At 46.4% G+C, this 18,054-nt stretch overlaps 1 protein-coding gene across 1 annotated transcript in view; it reads right to left on the reverse strand.

The window, feature by feature from the left end:
- Positions 1-1,377: 1,377 nt before the first annotated feature.
- Positions 1,378-18,054, reverse strand: part of FSTL3 (follistatin like 3) — a 38,427-nt gene continuing 21,750 nt past the window's right edge. Inside the window, exons 4-5 of the mRNA XM_075611495.1 lie at positions 6,203-6,430; positions 1,378-2,594 (exon numbers count right to left, since the gene is read on the reverse strand). Of these exons, the coding sequence (XP_075467610.1) occupies positions 2,542-2,594; positions 6,203-6,430 (281 nt within the window). The 3' untranslated portion in view covers positions 1,378-2,541. The remainder of the gene's footprint in view (positions 2,595-6,202; positions 6,431-18,054) is intronic.

An 18,054-nucleotide genomic window follows, 5' to 3' on the forward strand; every position in this document is an offset into this window, starting at 1 on the left:
ACACTGCGTGTTAGTATTTAATCCCATTTGTTTATATATCAGTCTGTCACCTCACCTTATTACCGAGCTGTGTATCTTTTATGCGGTTTCCTGTGCAGGTTCTGCTCTTGTACAATTTGGTGCATGCAGCGCCCGTATTCTGCGCCAAAAAAAACACAATCTACACCACCCTTAAGATGCCGGGGAAGAAAACCTTCAAGCTAAATAACAGGCTCGTGATGTGTTACCAGACTTGCGCCAAGATGCAAACGTAACTCCGCCCTAAACTCTTCCCGCTAGCTCCATAAATCCCTCATGTTGTCGCAAACATACATGAAACTGCAGCAAAAAGGGTTATTACGTAGATGCAGCCTGAGGCAAGGTTTTAACTTGCGACAAAACACTTTACTTGCGCTGCTTTATACACGGGACAAATTTATCTTCCTTACCTATAAGGCTCTCCACTCACCAGCTCCTCCCTACATATCAGCTTTGACCTTTCACTATGTCCCTGCTCGTCTCCTTTCCACCTCTTCTGCGCTCTCTCACCTTAAACCCTTTTCCCTCACCGCACCTTCTCTTCCCACCTTCAAAACAAACCTGAAACCCCACCTCTTAAATGAAGCATCCCAATAGCCTGGACTCATGGCTACCGTCCCACAGTCACTCCTGCCAAGCACTGCCATATACAGCACTTACAGTACGCCCTCACCTGCTGCCTCTAAGTCTCCCAACAAATCACTTAGATTGTAAGCTCTCCGCGGCAGGGGTTTCCTTTCCTACTGTCTAGCTTTGTTGCGCTCACTGAATACTAATTCCCTATACTGTATTGTCTTTTTTTTTTAAACCGCTGAGTACACTGTGGGCGCTATATGAATAAAGATATATATACAAAGGCACAACTGTGGTAGCTGCAGTCCCCTCTCATACCACGGGAGGGCAGCAGAGGAGAGGGTTATTCCCTCGCTGGCTGAACATGATTACAGATGCACTGTGCTGGAGATCTGCCGGAATCTGGCCCAGATACACACCCGCCCCTTTGACTATAATTGTCAGTAACTCTGTATCAGGGTGCGATACCCCACATTAGTACTTAACGAGTCTTCCCCTGTCTCTCATGTGTCTGTCGCTGAGCTCTGACAGCGCATATTATTTATATGATGTGTGTGCTTTTTAAATAGGGATCTTTAAAACCTACGCTCACATTCAGAGCTCAATATTACATCAGCCGCTTTCTTAAAGCAACAAGGCACTTCACAAGTTAGGTTGCTGTTTTGCCGATTTAGGAGCTTTAGCTGTGATCAGACAGAAGGTTTGGGTGTAACCCAGTAAGAACAGCACAGTCACCCAGCACGCTGGGGACCAGATGGGATTTCCTAGAGACAAAGAACCACGCTCTGTATTTTAAGGGTTTTATTTTCCTAGATAGAAAAGAGAGAGACACAGAGATAGAAAAATAGAAAGAAAAAAAACATCACTGGGGCATTTGAACTTTACAGATAAAAGGCAAATTTCACCCAAAAATGGGAACAGCAGATAAGTAGTTAAATGGTGATCAGAAGCTCCCTGTACGCAACCGGGGTGCACTGCAGGGGTTAGGTTACATAAGATAAATCTCCCCCAGCCTGCAGTTTTATCAGGTTATAAACACTGCACATGGTGTGAGTGAGCGGGTTAAACATCCGGATGTGTGTCCTGAACAGAACAAAGAGCAGGGAGACTCCTGGGGTCACGTGCCCCTTCTGTCTGTGTCACTATGTCATCCTGCAGTGGGTGGGAGACTCCACGTGCCACGTGTCCCTTCTGACTGTGTCACTATGTCACCCTGCAGTGGGAGTGACAGGCTCTATGTGTCACGTGTCCCTTCTGTCTGTGTCACTATGTCACCCTGCAGTGGGAGTGACAGGCTCCATGCGTCACGTGTCCCTTCTGTCTGTGTCACTATGTCACCCTGCAGTGGGTGGGAGACTCCATGTGTCACGTGTCCCTTCTGTCTGTGTCACTATGTCACCCTGCAGTGGGAGTGACAGGCTCCATGTGCCACGTGTCCCTTCTGTCTGTGTCACTATGTCACCCTGCAGTGGGAGTGACAGGCTCCATGCGTCACGTGTCCCTTCTGTCTGTGTCACTGTGTCACCCTGCAGTGGGTGGGAGACTCCATGTGTCACGTGTCCCTTCTGTCTGTGTCACTGTGTCACCCTGCAGTGGGAGGGACTCATCAGTATGGATAATCAGTATGTCCCATTGGTGCTAAATGGACACGTTTTAGGATCTTTCTACTAAAGTCTCCTGGAGCAAAACCAGTGCACAAAACAGCACCAGGTTCATCAAAGAGAAAGAGAGCAATGCGTTTTCCCTTTGATAAATCTGGCGTTGTTTTCTTGCACTGGGTTTTGTCCCCGTCTTAAAGCCGGGCAACTGGTAAATAAGCCCCCTTGTGTCTGTGGTCACTAGTAGGTCAGCAGAGCCTGCCCGATACATATAAATAATACCTCCAGTTAATAAATACGCCTCGCTGTATGTACAATATACACATGTAATGTCCGTGCGCCCACGCTGACTTCACACATAATTCTTCACAGCGTCATCCAGATCCATCGAAAACTTAGAGAAATCTGCAGACAAGAAGAGGTGTCACATAAAACCAGGGAAACCAGCGCGGATCCTTAATATATGTATGTATCTATAATATTTGTGTACGTTTTTATCTCAGCCAAGGATCCAATAGTGTGCGGTGTTACAGCAGATAAGGAAAATGGGCCGGCTGGGTCGGCCACGTGGTTCTTATCTGACGTCAAATTCTATGTTTCTATCTTTCCGCAAATACAAATCCCACGCGTGATCACATACACATCTCAGACAGGTCTGCGGCCCCGCCTTCCCGCATTATCTCTTAGCATACAGTGCTTCCACTGCAGCTAGGGATTCTGGGAAACGACATGCAAATGAGCACACAGTGTCACCTTTTGATTCAAATCCATTTTAATATGGACTCCTACTGGGGCGTAGCTATATCCCGGGCAAAGCCCGGGGGCCCGTCCTCTTGGGTGACCAATCCGCTGACTGCGCATGCGCGATTGGAAGTTGCCAGACGCTCATGTGGGATCGGAGCTTGATGTTCACGCATGCATGACCAGCAAACGCTGATCGCACATGCGTGGTTGGCAAGTGCCGATCGCGCATGCGCAAGAGCAGTCGGCGAGTGGCGGTCCCGCATGCGCAAGAGCAGTCGGCGAGTGCCGGTCACGCATGCGCAAGAGCAGTCGGCGAGTGCCGGTCACGCATGCGCAAGAGCAGTCGGCGAGTGCCGGTCACGCATGCGCAAGAGCAGTCGGCGAGTGCAGGTAACGCATGCGCAAGAGCAGTCGGTGAGTGCAGGTAACGCATGCGCAAGAGCAGTCGGCGAGTGCAGGTAACGCATGCGCAAGAGCAGTCGGTGAGTGCAGGTAACGCATGCGCAAGAGCAGTCGGTGAGTGCCGGTCACGCATGCGCAAGAGCAGTCGGTGAGTGCCGGTCACGCATGCGTGGCCAACGCAATAAAATAAAATTGCCCGGCGGCGCAGCCATGTCTTGCTACACCACTGGACCCTTATAAGCTTATGCCTGCCGCATTACCCAGCGTTCTCAGCACAGCCTGGGTGCATCGGCCGTAACCCTATCTATCTTTCATAACTAAGAGGGAGGCAACGTGGTGTTTTAGGAAGAGGGAAATTACACACCCACCAGAGTCATCCATACAGGGCACACAGAGCTCATAAGGGACCGTTATAAAAATCACTAACAGACGTTATGTTCCCTGCGCTTAACGCCAATCCAAAAAGCTAATTATATTTAAAAACAACAGCCGTTAATTACCTCATTAGCGCAGGCTTAACGAGATGTGTTAACACGGCTTTGCGTTAGCTTCAAATAACATTGCGTTCGGCTTGTCTTACTCCAGACCCTGAGTAGGTGTTTAATTAAAGTTAAAAGGGATTTTTTTTCCCAAAATTAGGGAAAAGGGTGTGTTACCACCCCTTCCAGCTAATACTGCAATGTATGGGGTTATTACATTGAGACCAAATTGAATATCATCTTATACACTTGATATATTTGGATATTATATTCACTGATAGATATTGCTATGCCATAGCTCTTTAAGTGTATAGGTGTCATCCTACACAGGCTCAATCCACATACCACCAGCGAATGATTGTGTTGAATTATAACCCTGCATTATTTAGACCACTATCACTGAGCAGCTAGGAGTAATACTATACAGCGAGGTTAGAGCTGAGCCGCGGACACCGTGGCTTTATATCTAGCTTAGTCCTCTCATTATAGTTATACCTGTTGCAGTCAGCTAATTATCTCATCTTGTGGGTTATTTTGACATTGTGCAATCAACGGTTGGTTTTGAGGTATGCTGTCAGTGACTACACCCTATCACACCATTAGCAGGTATTCTATTAGTGCAATCGTGTTAATAGCACCTGTGAGGTTCAGTTACCCTACCTACAGTTAGGTCCCTTCAGTAGGTTATATTGCTACTACTACCGAGAGTATATTTTATACACAATACAGCACAACCCCCGTATAACATTATTTACATTTCATTTCATATGTAGACTTTTTTTATCATAAGTTTATTAAATGTTACGTCTTAATAGCCCCGGAGTGCATCTATTAATGGGCTTCTAGCTAGAGAAGGGGTGGTAACACACCCTTTTCTCTAATTTTGGACTTCAATTTAGCATTACTGTGTGATAACTGGTGCAATAATGTTGGCTACAGATGTCCGTGCGCGGGCCAGTGGTCCCCTGATATCAGGACTGAGGATGCACTTGACCCCCAAGTAAAAATTCACTAGCCAGCCACTGGAGAGGGCCCAGAAAATGGGAGAGAGGTAGAATAGGGGAGAGAGAGAATTGGGGAGAGAGAGTGAGAATGGGGGTGATATAGAGACTGGGGAGGAGAGAGAATGGGGGGAGGGAGAATGGGGGAGGCAGAATGGGGGGATTGAGATAATGGGGGAGAGAGAATGGGGAAGAGAGAATGGAGGAGGGCAGAGAGAGAGAATAGAAGAAGGGGGAGAGAGAGAAATGGGGGGAGAGAGAAATGGGGGGAGAGAGAGAATGAGGGGGAGAGAGAGAATGGAGGAGGGGAGGGAGGAGAATGGAGGAGGAGGGGAGGGAGGAGAATGGAGGAGGAGGGGAGGGAGGAGAATGGAGGAGGGGAGGGAGGAGAATAGGGGGAGGGAGAGAGAGAATAGGGGATGAGGGAGAATAGAGGAGAGGGGAAGAGAGAGAATGGGGGGAGAGAAAGGGGGGAATAAAGAGAATAGGGTGGAATGGAGGAGGGGGGGAGAGAATGGAGGAGGGGGGAGGAAGAGAGAGAATGGGGAGGGGAAAATGGATGGGGAGGGGAAAATGGATGGGGGAGGAAGAGAGATAATAGGGGGTGAGGAGAGAATGGGGAGAGGGATAATGGGCTAGGGAAGGGAGAGAGATAATGGAGGAGGGGTGAGACAGAGAGAATGGGGGAGGGGAAATGGAGGAGGAAGAGAATGGATGGGGGGAGGGAGAATGGGGGGAAGGGAGAGAGAATGGGGGAGGGAAAGGAGACAGAATGAGGGGGGAGGGAAAGGAGACAGAACGAGGGGGGAGGGAAAGGAGACAGAACGAGGGGGGAGGGAAGGGAGAATGGGAGGGAAGGGTGAATGGGGGGGAAGGGAGAGAGAATGGGGAGGAGAGAGAATGGGGGAGGGAAAGAAGAGAGAGAATGGGAGGAGAAATGGAGAGAGAGAATGGGGGAAGGCAAGGGAGAGAGAATGGGAAGAGGTAGAATGAATAATACAGCATCCATGGTGACACTATTAGATAAATATAGATAACAAATATTCATTTTTTAGTATGGCATTTGTTGTATTAATAATCTTTTATGTGTCCCTGTTTTTAATTTTGAAAATCTGGTCACCTTAATCCCGGCATCACCACAGGTGGCTCAATCCGTGGCTCATTCAAAGACTGCGCCACTGATTGGGCCACCTGTGCTGAAGCCGGGGTATCCTTAAATCGTGATGTGTTGGTGGCCCTTGAGGACTGATTTTGGTAACCCCTGCCCTGGGCGGTCTGTCTTCAGACCAGAGCTACCAGCAGATAGGAGCGCACAGCCAGGACTGGATCATTAGCACACAGTCCTGGAGTCACCCAGCGCTCTGCAGAAGAGGGGAGGGGCAATTACCTGTGCAGCTCCCTGTGTGACGCACCCCGATAGAGCGCCCCAGGTAGCAGGTGGCCCTGCGGAGGTGACAGGCAGAGGGGTAGGTGACGTTGTTGTTCCCGCACAGCATGTGATCATAGGCGAAGGGCGGCGGGCAGGGGGAGGAGCGACACATGACACAGTGTGCGCTGCCGGTCTGGTCCACCACGCAAGAATGTGTCCCAGGGCAGACCACGCTGGAGCAGGATTCTACGGAGAGACACGTGTCACTGTTACATGCAGATTTGGGATGTCATCGGAGCCTTTGTATACGCTCCGAATTATTAGACATTGGAATCCATATTTTTTGTAAGCAGTTCACAGCGCCAACATTAGTAAATCAGGCCACGCTTCCAAACGCAGCCATGTGTCTATATATATATATATGAGAGACTAACAAAAAAACAAAAAAGCAGCCCTAAAAAGGATATTAATAGTGAATAAATAAGTTTATGTGATATTAATGCCACAATGACGTATTAAATGTGTAAGTGCCTGTGCATAAAACAAATGGAATATTGAATAAAAATGAATAAATAACCTAAAAATAACACAATATAATAATATTCAAAAAGTGAACTGAAAACCAGTCCTTTAGAAAATAGTTCATCAATGAAAATGGTGACGTGGGTAGAAGGGGGTCTCCGGCTGCTCTCAAAATGAATAACCACATCCTATGGAATCTGCAGAAAAGATAGAGGAGAGAGCGCACGCCCCGTAGTATAAAACTTTATAATTAATGATGGGAAAGGGAGGGAGGGGGAAGAAATACACTCACAAGGGTACAAATTTTAAAAGCATTTCGTGATAATATCACCACCATCCGGTATCTGTACTTCGATCAAACGTCCGTCAGTCTCTAGGAGGTGAAGGAACCGTGATCATCAGGATGTTCAGGGCGTGAAGAAAGTATCAGCGAAATCGTGCCAGAATCCCAGAAAATCTCTTTGCTGGATGGCCTCTGTGATGTTGAACGCACAAACCGGCCTGTTACTGCGCATGCGTGATGAAGTAATGTCCGTACGTATTGCGTAATGACGCTCCCTGACGCGTTTCGTCACACACGGGCGACTTTATCAAAGGGTAGTGGAGAGGGGATGGACGGAAGTATATAAATACACTAATGGTAACGTGGTAACCCCTTAAACCAGCTGAATTTAACACTAAAACATTGAGAACTCAATCTACTAATTACTACCACACTAATAACTATAGAAATGGAGGTTAAAGGAAAAAACGCACCATGCCATGAATACTGGAGAGGCTAATATACCATAATGCTATGAAAAGAATATATATAAAATAACTAACATATGAATCTATAAGAGATTATTCAGATAAATCGATAACATAATAAATATATCATATCTAATAGTCATAACAAAAAAATACATAAACAATATAGAAATATATAATATGGAAAATAATAATGCACCTATCAATTGAACTAAAATATGTATACTCAATAGATCAAAATATATATATAATACCAGTGTATTTGGTATATTACTGATAAAATGCAAGCTCAATACGAGGAACATATATGTACATGTAAATACTGTATGCATACAAAAATGATGTTTAAATAAAGGTGATGTTTAAACATAAACGTGTCCTGTACTATAGTGGAGATGTAAATATGTATATCTGGAAAACATGTGCAAGATACTTAATAATACAATAAATGTAAATGGATAATATTGGGAACAGATGCCGGCTTCCAAGATCAAGAAAAGATCTGGGAGAGACTCAGACAAAAAGATGACAGAGGAAGGTAGAGGAGACTTAGAAACAGGGGGAGTATGTCCATCGGAAGAATTCACACCAGCGTACTCACATCCAAACATTAATTTAATCCACCAGGGGTCAAAGTACCCAACTGGTGGATCCAGAAAGTTTGACGCCTACAGAGGGTTTTAAACCGATCGCCCTCTAGAGCACAAGGAGAAATGCTCTCAAGTCCCATGATAGTCATGGACTTTTGATCCTGATTATGTCTGGATTTAAAGTGTCGTGAGACATTATGTGTTTAATTCTTTTATGACATTTCTCCTGTGCTCCAGGAAGCGAGTACCCAGGGACATGGTGGTGTGACCAACATATTGTTGACCGCATCCACACTGAATGAGATAAATTATATAAGTGCTTAAACAGTTAATGGAACTTGTAATTAGATGTGTAGTCCCTCTGATGGCTGAACAAAATTGAGATTTGATAAGAATGTGTCTGCATGTTATACACCGACTACGTCCACATTTATGATTGCCCACAGGACCCCCACAAACAGGAAGTGTGGATGATTGGACTGACCTAAGTTTAGTGGGAACTAAAATACTTTTGATATTTCTTGCCTTCCTGTAGACTATAGAAGCTTTCTCTGGCAGGATGGACCCCAAATCGGGGTCACACTTGAGGATGCTCCAGTGATTATTGAGAATTTTATCGATAGATATAAAGGACTGATTATATGTTGTAATGTAACGGATTTTCTGGCCTGGCCTGACCCACCCAATCTCAAATTGGCCCCTGTGGTCTAACCAGCCCCCATTACGGTGTAGTGTCTGGTGGTGCACCTGTTGGCAACAGGACTCCTGAGTCTCCCGCATGATGTTGTGTGGGGATTGCCAACCCAGACAGGCAGCTGAGGTAGTGTACTTGAGTCCTACCTATATCCAGTGCAGCGCCTCCACCTCATCAGGATCCCAGCGTCCGCTTGTGGATGGTCCTGGTGAGGAACTCCTCTGTGGTGCATCCCTCTGTGTAATTAGTCCACGCTTACACACGAGGGTATGATTGAACAAGATCATCTTTATTGAAGTGAGGTGGGCCAGCTGCCCCTCACAGCGGTTGTGCTCAGCCGCTCATGCTCACTGCACTACCCTTTGAAAGGTATGTCTTCCCAATCTGGTGGATTCCCTATCTCCCCTCAGGAAGACATTCCCTGTGCCAGGTCCCTGGTCACAGTCTAGTGAGCAGCCTCCTCCCAAGTCTGTACTCAGACTTGCTCCTTACTCCAACAACTACAACCCACTCTAACTTTTGAGCAGTGCTGTGCCTTATGTATCCTCTGGAGGCAGGCACAACTCTGACATCACTAATTATGGATTCAGAGTATGTGGCCACTCCCATCCATACATAGGGCACCTCACCAGGGTGTGAGGGCAAACCTCCATAATTACTGCTGGCATGCCCATAACTTACCAGGCCTTACTGCCAGCAGGAGAGATGACTGTAGTCCATTTTACAGCATGGCTACATTCTCCCCCTGGTGAATCCCACCCTCCCGGCTGGGACCTAAATTTGAAGTACCTTTCTTCAGGAAGCACTGTAAAATGACATACATAATTAGTCACAACATTGACAGATTCACAAAATATTGCGTCAAGCAAGCCCCGACCAACAGCCACTAACTTACGCAACAGCCATCCTGTTCCCCCTAATAATAGTGACGAGGATCGGGTTTCTTAACTTCCCTACCCCCCATGTCCAGGACTGTCAAACTGTAATCACGTGGCAACCCCCTTTCAGGTCGATACACCACCTTATGCATATAGACGTTCCTGCCTATACTCCACACCCGCATAAGGTGCGCTATCCTTTCCTCGGCTTTGCTGCCCTTAATGGCAGCCCCCTTATTTACCATATACTCTTCTATGGTCTCTTGCAACTACCTGTGCCTATTGTCCTCGATCTCCTGCATGAGGAGTTCCGGAACGTAGGGATATTCCAAGCCATGTGAATTCTTGTACTTGGCGGTATTAGCCCTCTCAGCCCGGCTGCACCGTGTCAAATTAGCATTCCCTGCCCTCCTTGGCAACACCCATGACAGGGGCTCGTCTGGGTCCACGGGGTCTGTCAATATACTGGGACCCATGGGCTCTATGTGGTTCTGGCAGATTTGGAACCATCTCTCTTGCATCACCCTTTTCCGCTTCTCTGCTGTAAATTCTCCCTTAGCCCACCAGTAATCTACTACATCCTCCCTGACTAGTAGAAACCGAGTGCGGTCCATCCACCCCACATAACCCTCGAATAATGGGGCCCACCACCGGGTCTCCCTAACCTTCTCGGACTCTGATTCTAGAGAGTCTCCCTCCTCTGTGTCCCCCCAGGAAGACACCCCCGATGTCCCAGTAGATCGGGACTTTAGCCACCCCACACGCTTTGGCCGATCCTCTAATTTCACGATAGCCACGCTAGGGCTCCAACTAGACATGGATGCCTCCCCTGAATAGCCTCCACCCACCGACCCATCATCGGACGTAAAGCTCGCCAGTCTCTCCCCAGTCCGTTCCTCATAGGTTCCCTGGGACCCTCCCGACATTCCCAAACTGGACGAGGACCCACGGGAAAAGGTGACTGGGACAGGGGCTTTATCTAGGGCATGGGGTTGGGCATATGGACGGGCAGTGGGTATCCGCGGGGTTCCGACCAGCTCTCTACCCCTATATTGTCCAGGATCACTGCGAGGACTCTCCGCTGGCTGAGCCTCACCCTTCTCGACTCTCCTCACAGCCTGCCAGCTCTTCGTTGACACAGGTGATCTGGAAGCACTGCCCGATCGACGAGGCGTCGTCGTCATCTCTCCGGTCGTTCCGCTACCTCCGCCGGAAGTGATGTCATCGCCGGAACCGGAAACTCCGCCATCTTGAGATGGATCCCCATGCGGGATCTCTTCTTCCAGGACGACATCCGGAAGTTCCGCTGCCTTCTCTTGCACCGCCTGGGCCTGACACCGCCTTTCCTCCACGGATGCCGTCACCGGAGCCTGGTGAGAACAAGGGCTGCTCTTACCGCTCCGAAGGGTGGGTGTGGATCGCCCGTCACCACTGGACCCGCCGGTCCCAGGAATGGAAGGACTTCGTCTCTCGGCCTTCCGCTCCATTGGCGACACCCGACTCTTCTCACCGATACTCCCGGGAAGTGGTAATTTCCCATTTTCACCACAGGATACTGCCAAGGGCCGGATCACTGCACCGGACGACACTCTGGGTTCCTCATCGGAGGAATCCGCTTCCACTCTGCTCGGGGTCACCGTTCGCGGCGACCGCCTTTTAGTCTCTCGGTCGATACGCTGACCGACCGCTCCTTTCTCCTCGGGCTTGGCCTTAGCAACCGGCCCCGCTCCCCATTCTCCGGGATCCGCACTTTCCTTCCAGAGTGCACCGGGGGACCCGGCAGACAGCCTAGCCGTATCCCCCGCGGGTTCAACAGTCTGGATGGGCACAAATGTAGGCATAGGCCACAAGTACTGTGTACCACATTGCGGGCAGCGAGCCGCCGTGCCCACGGTACCGCCGGGTAGCCTGCATTGCAAGCAGAGGCACACCACAGTCTCTGTGCCCGCCACCCGAATCACCAGTAAGCCTCCTGGTGCTGAATATGGTTGAGTGGAGACCATTGTATTGGCTCCTGACTGACAGGCCATTGTCTCAGTAGGAGATACTTGCAGCAGCGGTCTGTTCTTTGAACTGGCTCCGCGAGACTGACAAGCAGGGGTTGAGTTGCCAGCCACTCCCTTGACCAGCTCCACCCTCATCTGACAAAGCTGGAAACCACCCCCCTAGTAGCAATTATGGGCGGGTCCCACAGCTTAATAGGATGTCCTGTAATTGAGGCCACACCTTTCACAGTCCTGGTGGGCGCGGCCACAGCTTTCGCGCCATTACCCCCAACAGGGTGGGGTTCTTCCTTTGGCGCCAATCCCGGCCAACTGTCTGCAACTTTTGCAATTGCAGAATTCTCTTCAATAAGCCCACGCGGTCTCCCAGGGAAGCGGGAGCCGCCATCTTGGTTTGCATTCCCAATCACTTTAGCAACTGAGGTAGCTTTCTGTATAGCGCTCACCGGCTGGCAAGCAGATCCTTCTTTCCCACCAGCCACAAGCACAATGTCTTCAACACTGTCCTCCCGGGTAGTACCCTGCAGTCCTAGGCAGGACCAAAACGGTGCAGCCACAGCTTTGGCACCACTCCACAGCAGGCTCGTGAAGGTCATTTCCGTAGGATGCTCTTCACCCGCACACACGCCATGTGCGCTCTCTCCCTTAGCCTCCGTCCGCCATCTTGGACCTTCCGCACCGCGCGGATCCTCCATTCTAGCGGTTGCCATTCTTTCACTGTACTTAGGATTATTGTACATGGAGCTCCTCTCTGCGGGGCAGCTACCACACTGGTACAATAAAGATTACCTTGATGCACCACCTTGTGTACCTAATGTAGGCTGGACTCGTGTTGCACTACCTCAGGCTAGGCTCACTCTCTCTGTGTCTGCTGTATCTCCTTCCTCCCAGTCTGTGCTCCCTTCGGTAAGTGGTCTACAATGGCTAGAGTACTCTGGCTCTTCCATGCAGTACTTGGGCGTCTACCTACTGTTGGCTAGCCTAGCGCAGACCCTCTCCAGAATTCCTGACCACGTTAACAGGCTATCCCTTTAGGCATCCTACCAACTAGCACTGCCTCAAGGTGACTAGGACAACTATAGCCCGGCTCCAAACCCCCAACTCCTTTCAGGCCCCTAGGTCGTCCCTCCGAACTGACAAACTCCATCAGCCCCCTAACTACCCCTAGGTCCGTCCCAACGCAGCACAAAGTGGCAGCAGACACTCTCCCTGTTTCCTAGTGTGCCTAGCAAAAGCCTGTCCTGTTGACAGGTCTACATCTCTCAGCAGCGCCTCCAAATGTAACGGATTTTCTGGCCTGGCCTGACCCACCCAATCTCAAATTGGCCCCTGTGGTCTAACCAGCCCCCATTACGGTGTAGTGTCTGGTGGTGCACCTGTTGGCAACAGGACTCCTGAGTCTCCCGCATGATGTTGTGTGCTGAGGTAGTGTACTTGAGTCCTACCTATATCCAGTGCAGCACCTCCACCTCATCAGGATCCCAGCGTCCGCTTGTGGATGGTCCTGGTGAGGAACTCCTCTGTGGTGCATCCCTCTGTGTAATTAGTCCACGCTTACACACGAGGGTATGATTGAACAAGATCATCTTTATTGAAGTGAGGTGGGCCAGCTCCCCCTCACAGCGGTTGTGCTCAGCCGCTCATGATCACTGCACTACCCTTTGAAAGGTATGTCTTCCCAATCTGGTGGATTCCCTATCTCCCCTCAGGAAGACATTCCCTGTGCCAGGTCCCTGGTCACAGTCTAGTGAGCCGCCTCCTCCCAAGTCTGTACTCAGACTTGCTCCTTACTCCAACAACTACAACCCACTCTAACTTTTGAGCAGTGCTGTGCCTTATGTATCCTCTGGAGGCAGGCACAACTCTGACATCACTAATTATGGATTCAGAGTATGTGGCCACTCCCACCCATACATAGGGCACCTCACCAGGGTGTGAGGGCAAACCTCCATAATTACTGCTGGCATGCCCATAACTTACCAGGCCTTACTGCCAGCAGGAGAGATGACTGTAGTCCATTTTACAGCATGGCTACAGTAATAAACCTCACAATTGATAAATCAGTCTTAATTGATTCTCTTGGAGCATCATAACTCGTACGTGTACCTTTATTAGATTTAATTTTGGATTTATTTAATAAATCTGACCTGTCCACAGAGCCAATCTTACTGAGGGAGTCGGAAACTAAATCGGGATCATAGCCTTTGGACAAGAATTTTTCCTCAAGTATATCAGACTGGCTCAAAAAATCAATATCCCTGGTACAGTTTCTACGCAATCTATGAAACTGGCCCAGAGGAATATTAAGTTCCATTAACTGTTTAAGCACTTATATCATTTATTTCATTCAGTGTGGATGCGATCAACAATATGTTGGTCACACCACCGGGTCCCTGGGTACTCGCTTCCTGGAGCACAGGAGAAATGTCATAAAAGGATTAAATACCCATAGTGTCTCACGACACTTTAAATCCAGACATAATCAGGATCCCAAGTCCATGACTATCATGGGACTTGAGAGCATTTCTCCTTGTGCTCTAGGGGGCGATCGGTTTAAAACCCTCTGTAGGCGGGAAACTTTCTGGATCCACCAGTTGGGTACTTTGACCCCTGGTGGATTAAATTAATGTTTGGATGTGAGTACGCTGGTCTGAATTCTTCCGATGGACATACTCCCCCTGTTTCTAAGTCTCCTCTACCTTCCTCTGTCATCTTTTTGTCTGAGTCTCTCCCAGATCTTTTCTTGATCTTGGAAGCTGGCATCTGTTCCCAATATTATCCATTTACATTTATTGTATTATTAAGTATCTTGCACATGTTTTCCAGATACACATATTTACATCTCCACTATAGTACAGTACACGTTTATGTTTAAACATCACATTTATTTAAACATCATTTTTGTATGCATACAGTATTTACATGTACATATATGTTCCTCGTATTGAGCTTGCATTTTATCAGTAATATACCAAATACACTGGTATTATATATATATTTTGATCTATTGAGTATACATATTTTAGTTCAATTGATAGGTGCATTATTATTTTCCATGTTATATATTTCTATATTGTTTATGTATTTTTTGTTATGACTATTAGATATGATATATAGAATATATTTATGATATATATTTATATATATTTTTTATGGATTTTCCTTCTTGCTTTTCTCTTTTATTCATTGGTTTTGTAGTAATTGAACATATGGATTTTCGAGTTTTTTATGTCAATATTAGTTCATATATATTTTTTATTTATAATGTGTTGATTGAATAGACCCTCTGGTAGAATTTTTATTATAGATATTGCATAGTCTAGCAGTGATATCATTTACTGAGTTATGACAGAGGGGCACTCACACATTTTTTAATTATATTTTCAATTATATTTTTAATTCTATTCCTTTTATTATGTTATCGATTTATCTGAATAATCTCTTATACATTCATATGTTAGTTATTTTATATATATTCTTTTCATAGCATTATGGTATATTAGCCTCTCCAGTATTCATGGCATGGTCCGTTTTTTCCTTTAACCTCCATTTCTATAGTTATTAGTGTGGTAGTAATTAGTAGATTGAGTTCTCAATGTTTTAGTGTTAAATTCAGCTGGTTTAACTGGTTGCCACGTTACCATTAGTGTATATATATACTTCCGTCCATCCCCTCTCCACTACCCTTTGATAAAGTCGCCCGTGTGTGACGAAACGCGTCAGGGAGCGTCATTACGCAATACGTACGGACATTACGTCATCACGCATGCGCAGTAACAGGCCGGTTCGTGCGTTCAACAGCACAGAGGCCATCCAGCAAAGAGATTTTCTTGGATTCTGGCACGATTTCGCTGATACTTTCTTCACGCCCTGAACATCCTGATGATCACAGTTCCTTCACCTCCTAGAGACTGCTGGACGTTTGATCGAAGTACAGATACCGGATGGTGGTGATATTATCACGAAATGCTTTTAAAATTTGTACCCTTGTGAGTGTATTTCTTTCCCTTCCCTCCCCTTTCCCATCATTAAATATACAGTTTTATACTATGGGGCGTGCGCTCTCTCCTCTCTCTCATATATATATATATATATATATATATATATATATATATATATATATATATAAAATCAAAAACGAATAGACGATACCGTTCTGTGGCTAACGAAATGCTTTTATTTGTGCGAGCTTTCGAGATACACTGATCTCTTCTTCCGCCGGTGTTACAATGGATAAAGCAAGAAAGGGTTTAATTAAAAACAGTGCATCTTGGAATGTTATCTGTGCTTATCCCTCCCCTGTGTGTAGATGTGATTACCTCTACATCAATATATATATATATATATATACACTATATATATATATATATATATATATATATATATATATATATACATATACATATACATATACATATACATATATATATATATATACACATATATACCAAATTTGTGTGTACCAGTGTGTCTGTATTTAGACTGTGTATCACTGTGTTAAGGTGTATATCAGTGTTTGTATGTATCTGTGTGTATATCAGTGTTTGTATGTATCTGTGTGTTACTGTGTGTATATCAGTGTGTGTGTGTGTGTGTGTGTGTGTGTGTGTGTGTGTGTGTATGTGTGTATCAATGTTTTAATGTGTGTATATCAGTGTTTGTGCGTATGAGTGTGTTAGTGTGTGTGTATCAGTGTGTTAGTGTGTGTATCAGTGTGTTAGTGTGTGTATCAGTGTGTTAATGTATATCAGTGTGTTAGTGTGTGTATCAGTGTTAGTGTGTGTATCAGTGTCAGTGTGTGTATATCAGTGTGTCAGTGTGTGTATCAGTGTGTCAGTGTGTGTATCAGTGTGTTAGTTTGTGTATCAGTGTGTTAATGTGTATCAGTGTGTTAATGTGTATCAGTGTGTTAGTGTGTGTATCAGTGTCAGTGTGTGTGTCAGTGTGTGTATCAGTGTGTCAGTGTGTGTATCATTGTGTTAGTTTGTGTGTTAGTGTGTGTATCAGTGTGTAAGTGCGTGTATCAGTGTTAGTGTGTGTATCAGTGTGTTAGTGTGTGTATGCAGGGCAGCCGACAGTCTTCTAAGGACCCAGGATTTAACTTTTTTGCCCTAACTTTGTTGAGCAGGGGGTGGGGGTTTGACACTTAGGTTGTTGAGCAGTGAGTGCAGGGGATATGGGCATTCAAGGTTGTTGACCAAGGGTTGCAGGGGGTTTGGGCACTCAGTTGCTGAGAGGGGGTCATGGCTGTGAGGCAACAGCGGGTCTTCTGTGCACCCATGAGGTAGAAAGGGCCGAGCCAGAGGATCAGAAGTCAAAATCCTGATGATACATGTTGCGACCCCATGTGTATCAGTGTGTTAGTGTGTGTATCTGTGTATATACAGTTGTGTGAAAAAGAAAGTACACCCTCTTTGAATTCTATGGTTTTACATATCAGGACTAAATAACAATCATCTGTTCCTTAGCAAGTCTTAAAATTAGATAAATACAACCTCAGATGAAAAACAACACATGACATATTACACCGTGTCATGATTTATTTAACAAAAATAAAGCCAAAATGGAGAAGCCATGTGTGAAAAACTAAGTACAGGCATACCCCGGTTTAAGTACACTCACTTTAAGTACACTCGCGAGTAAGTACATATCGCTCAATAGGAAAACGGCAGCTCACGCATGCGCCTGTCAGCACATCCTGAACAGCAATACCGGCTCCCTACCTGTACAGAAGCTGTGCGCAAGCGGGGAGACTATAGAGCCTGTTACAAATGTGTTATTTACATCAGTTATGCACTTATATGAAGATTGAAGTACAGTACATGCATCGAGAAGTGGGGAAAAGGTAGTGCTTCACTTTAAGTACATTTTCGCTTTACATACATGCTCCGGTCCCATTGCGTACGTTAATGCGGGGTATGCCTGTACACCCTTACTGCTTCCATAGGAATTAAGATGCTAAGTAGTAGACAGGTGCTGCTAATCAAATGCCCTTGATTAATTGATCATCAGCAAGTGTGACCACCTCTATAAAAGCCGAAGTTTTAGCAGTTTGCTTGTCTGGAGCATTCAGGTGTGTGTTAACACAATGCCAAGGAGGAAAGACCTTAGCAATGATCTTAGAGAAGCAATTCTTGCTGCCCATCAATCTGGAAAGGGTTAAAAGGCCATTTCCAAACAATTTAACGTCCATCATTCTACAGTGAGAAAGATTATTCAAAAGTGGAAAACATTCAAGACAAATGCCAATCTTCCCAGGAGTGGACGTCCCAACAAATTCAGCCAAAGGTCAGACCGTGCAATGCTCAGAGAAATTGCAAAAAACCCAAGAGTTAAATTTCAGACTCAGACCAAAGTGGAGATGTTTGGCCATAATGCACAGCGCCACGTTTGGCGAAAACCAAACACAGCATATCAGCACAAACACCTCATA

This window comes from Ascaphus truei, chromosome 8 (genome assembly GCF_040206685.1).
Source record: "Ascaphus truei isolate aAscTru1 chromosome 8, aAscTru1.hap1, whole genome shotgun sequence".
Classification (NCBI taxonomy): domain Eukaryota; kingdom Metazoa; phylum Chordata; class Amphibia; order Anura; family Ascaphidae; genus Ascaphus; species Ascaphus truei.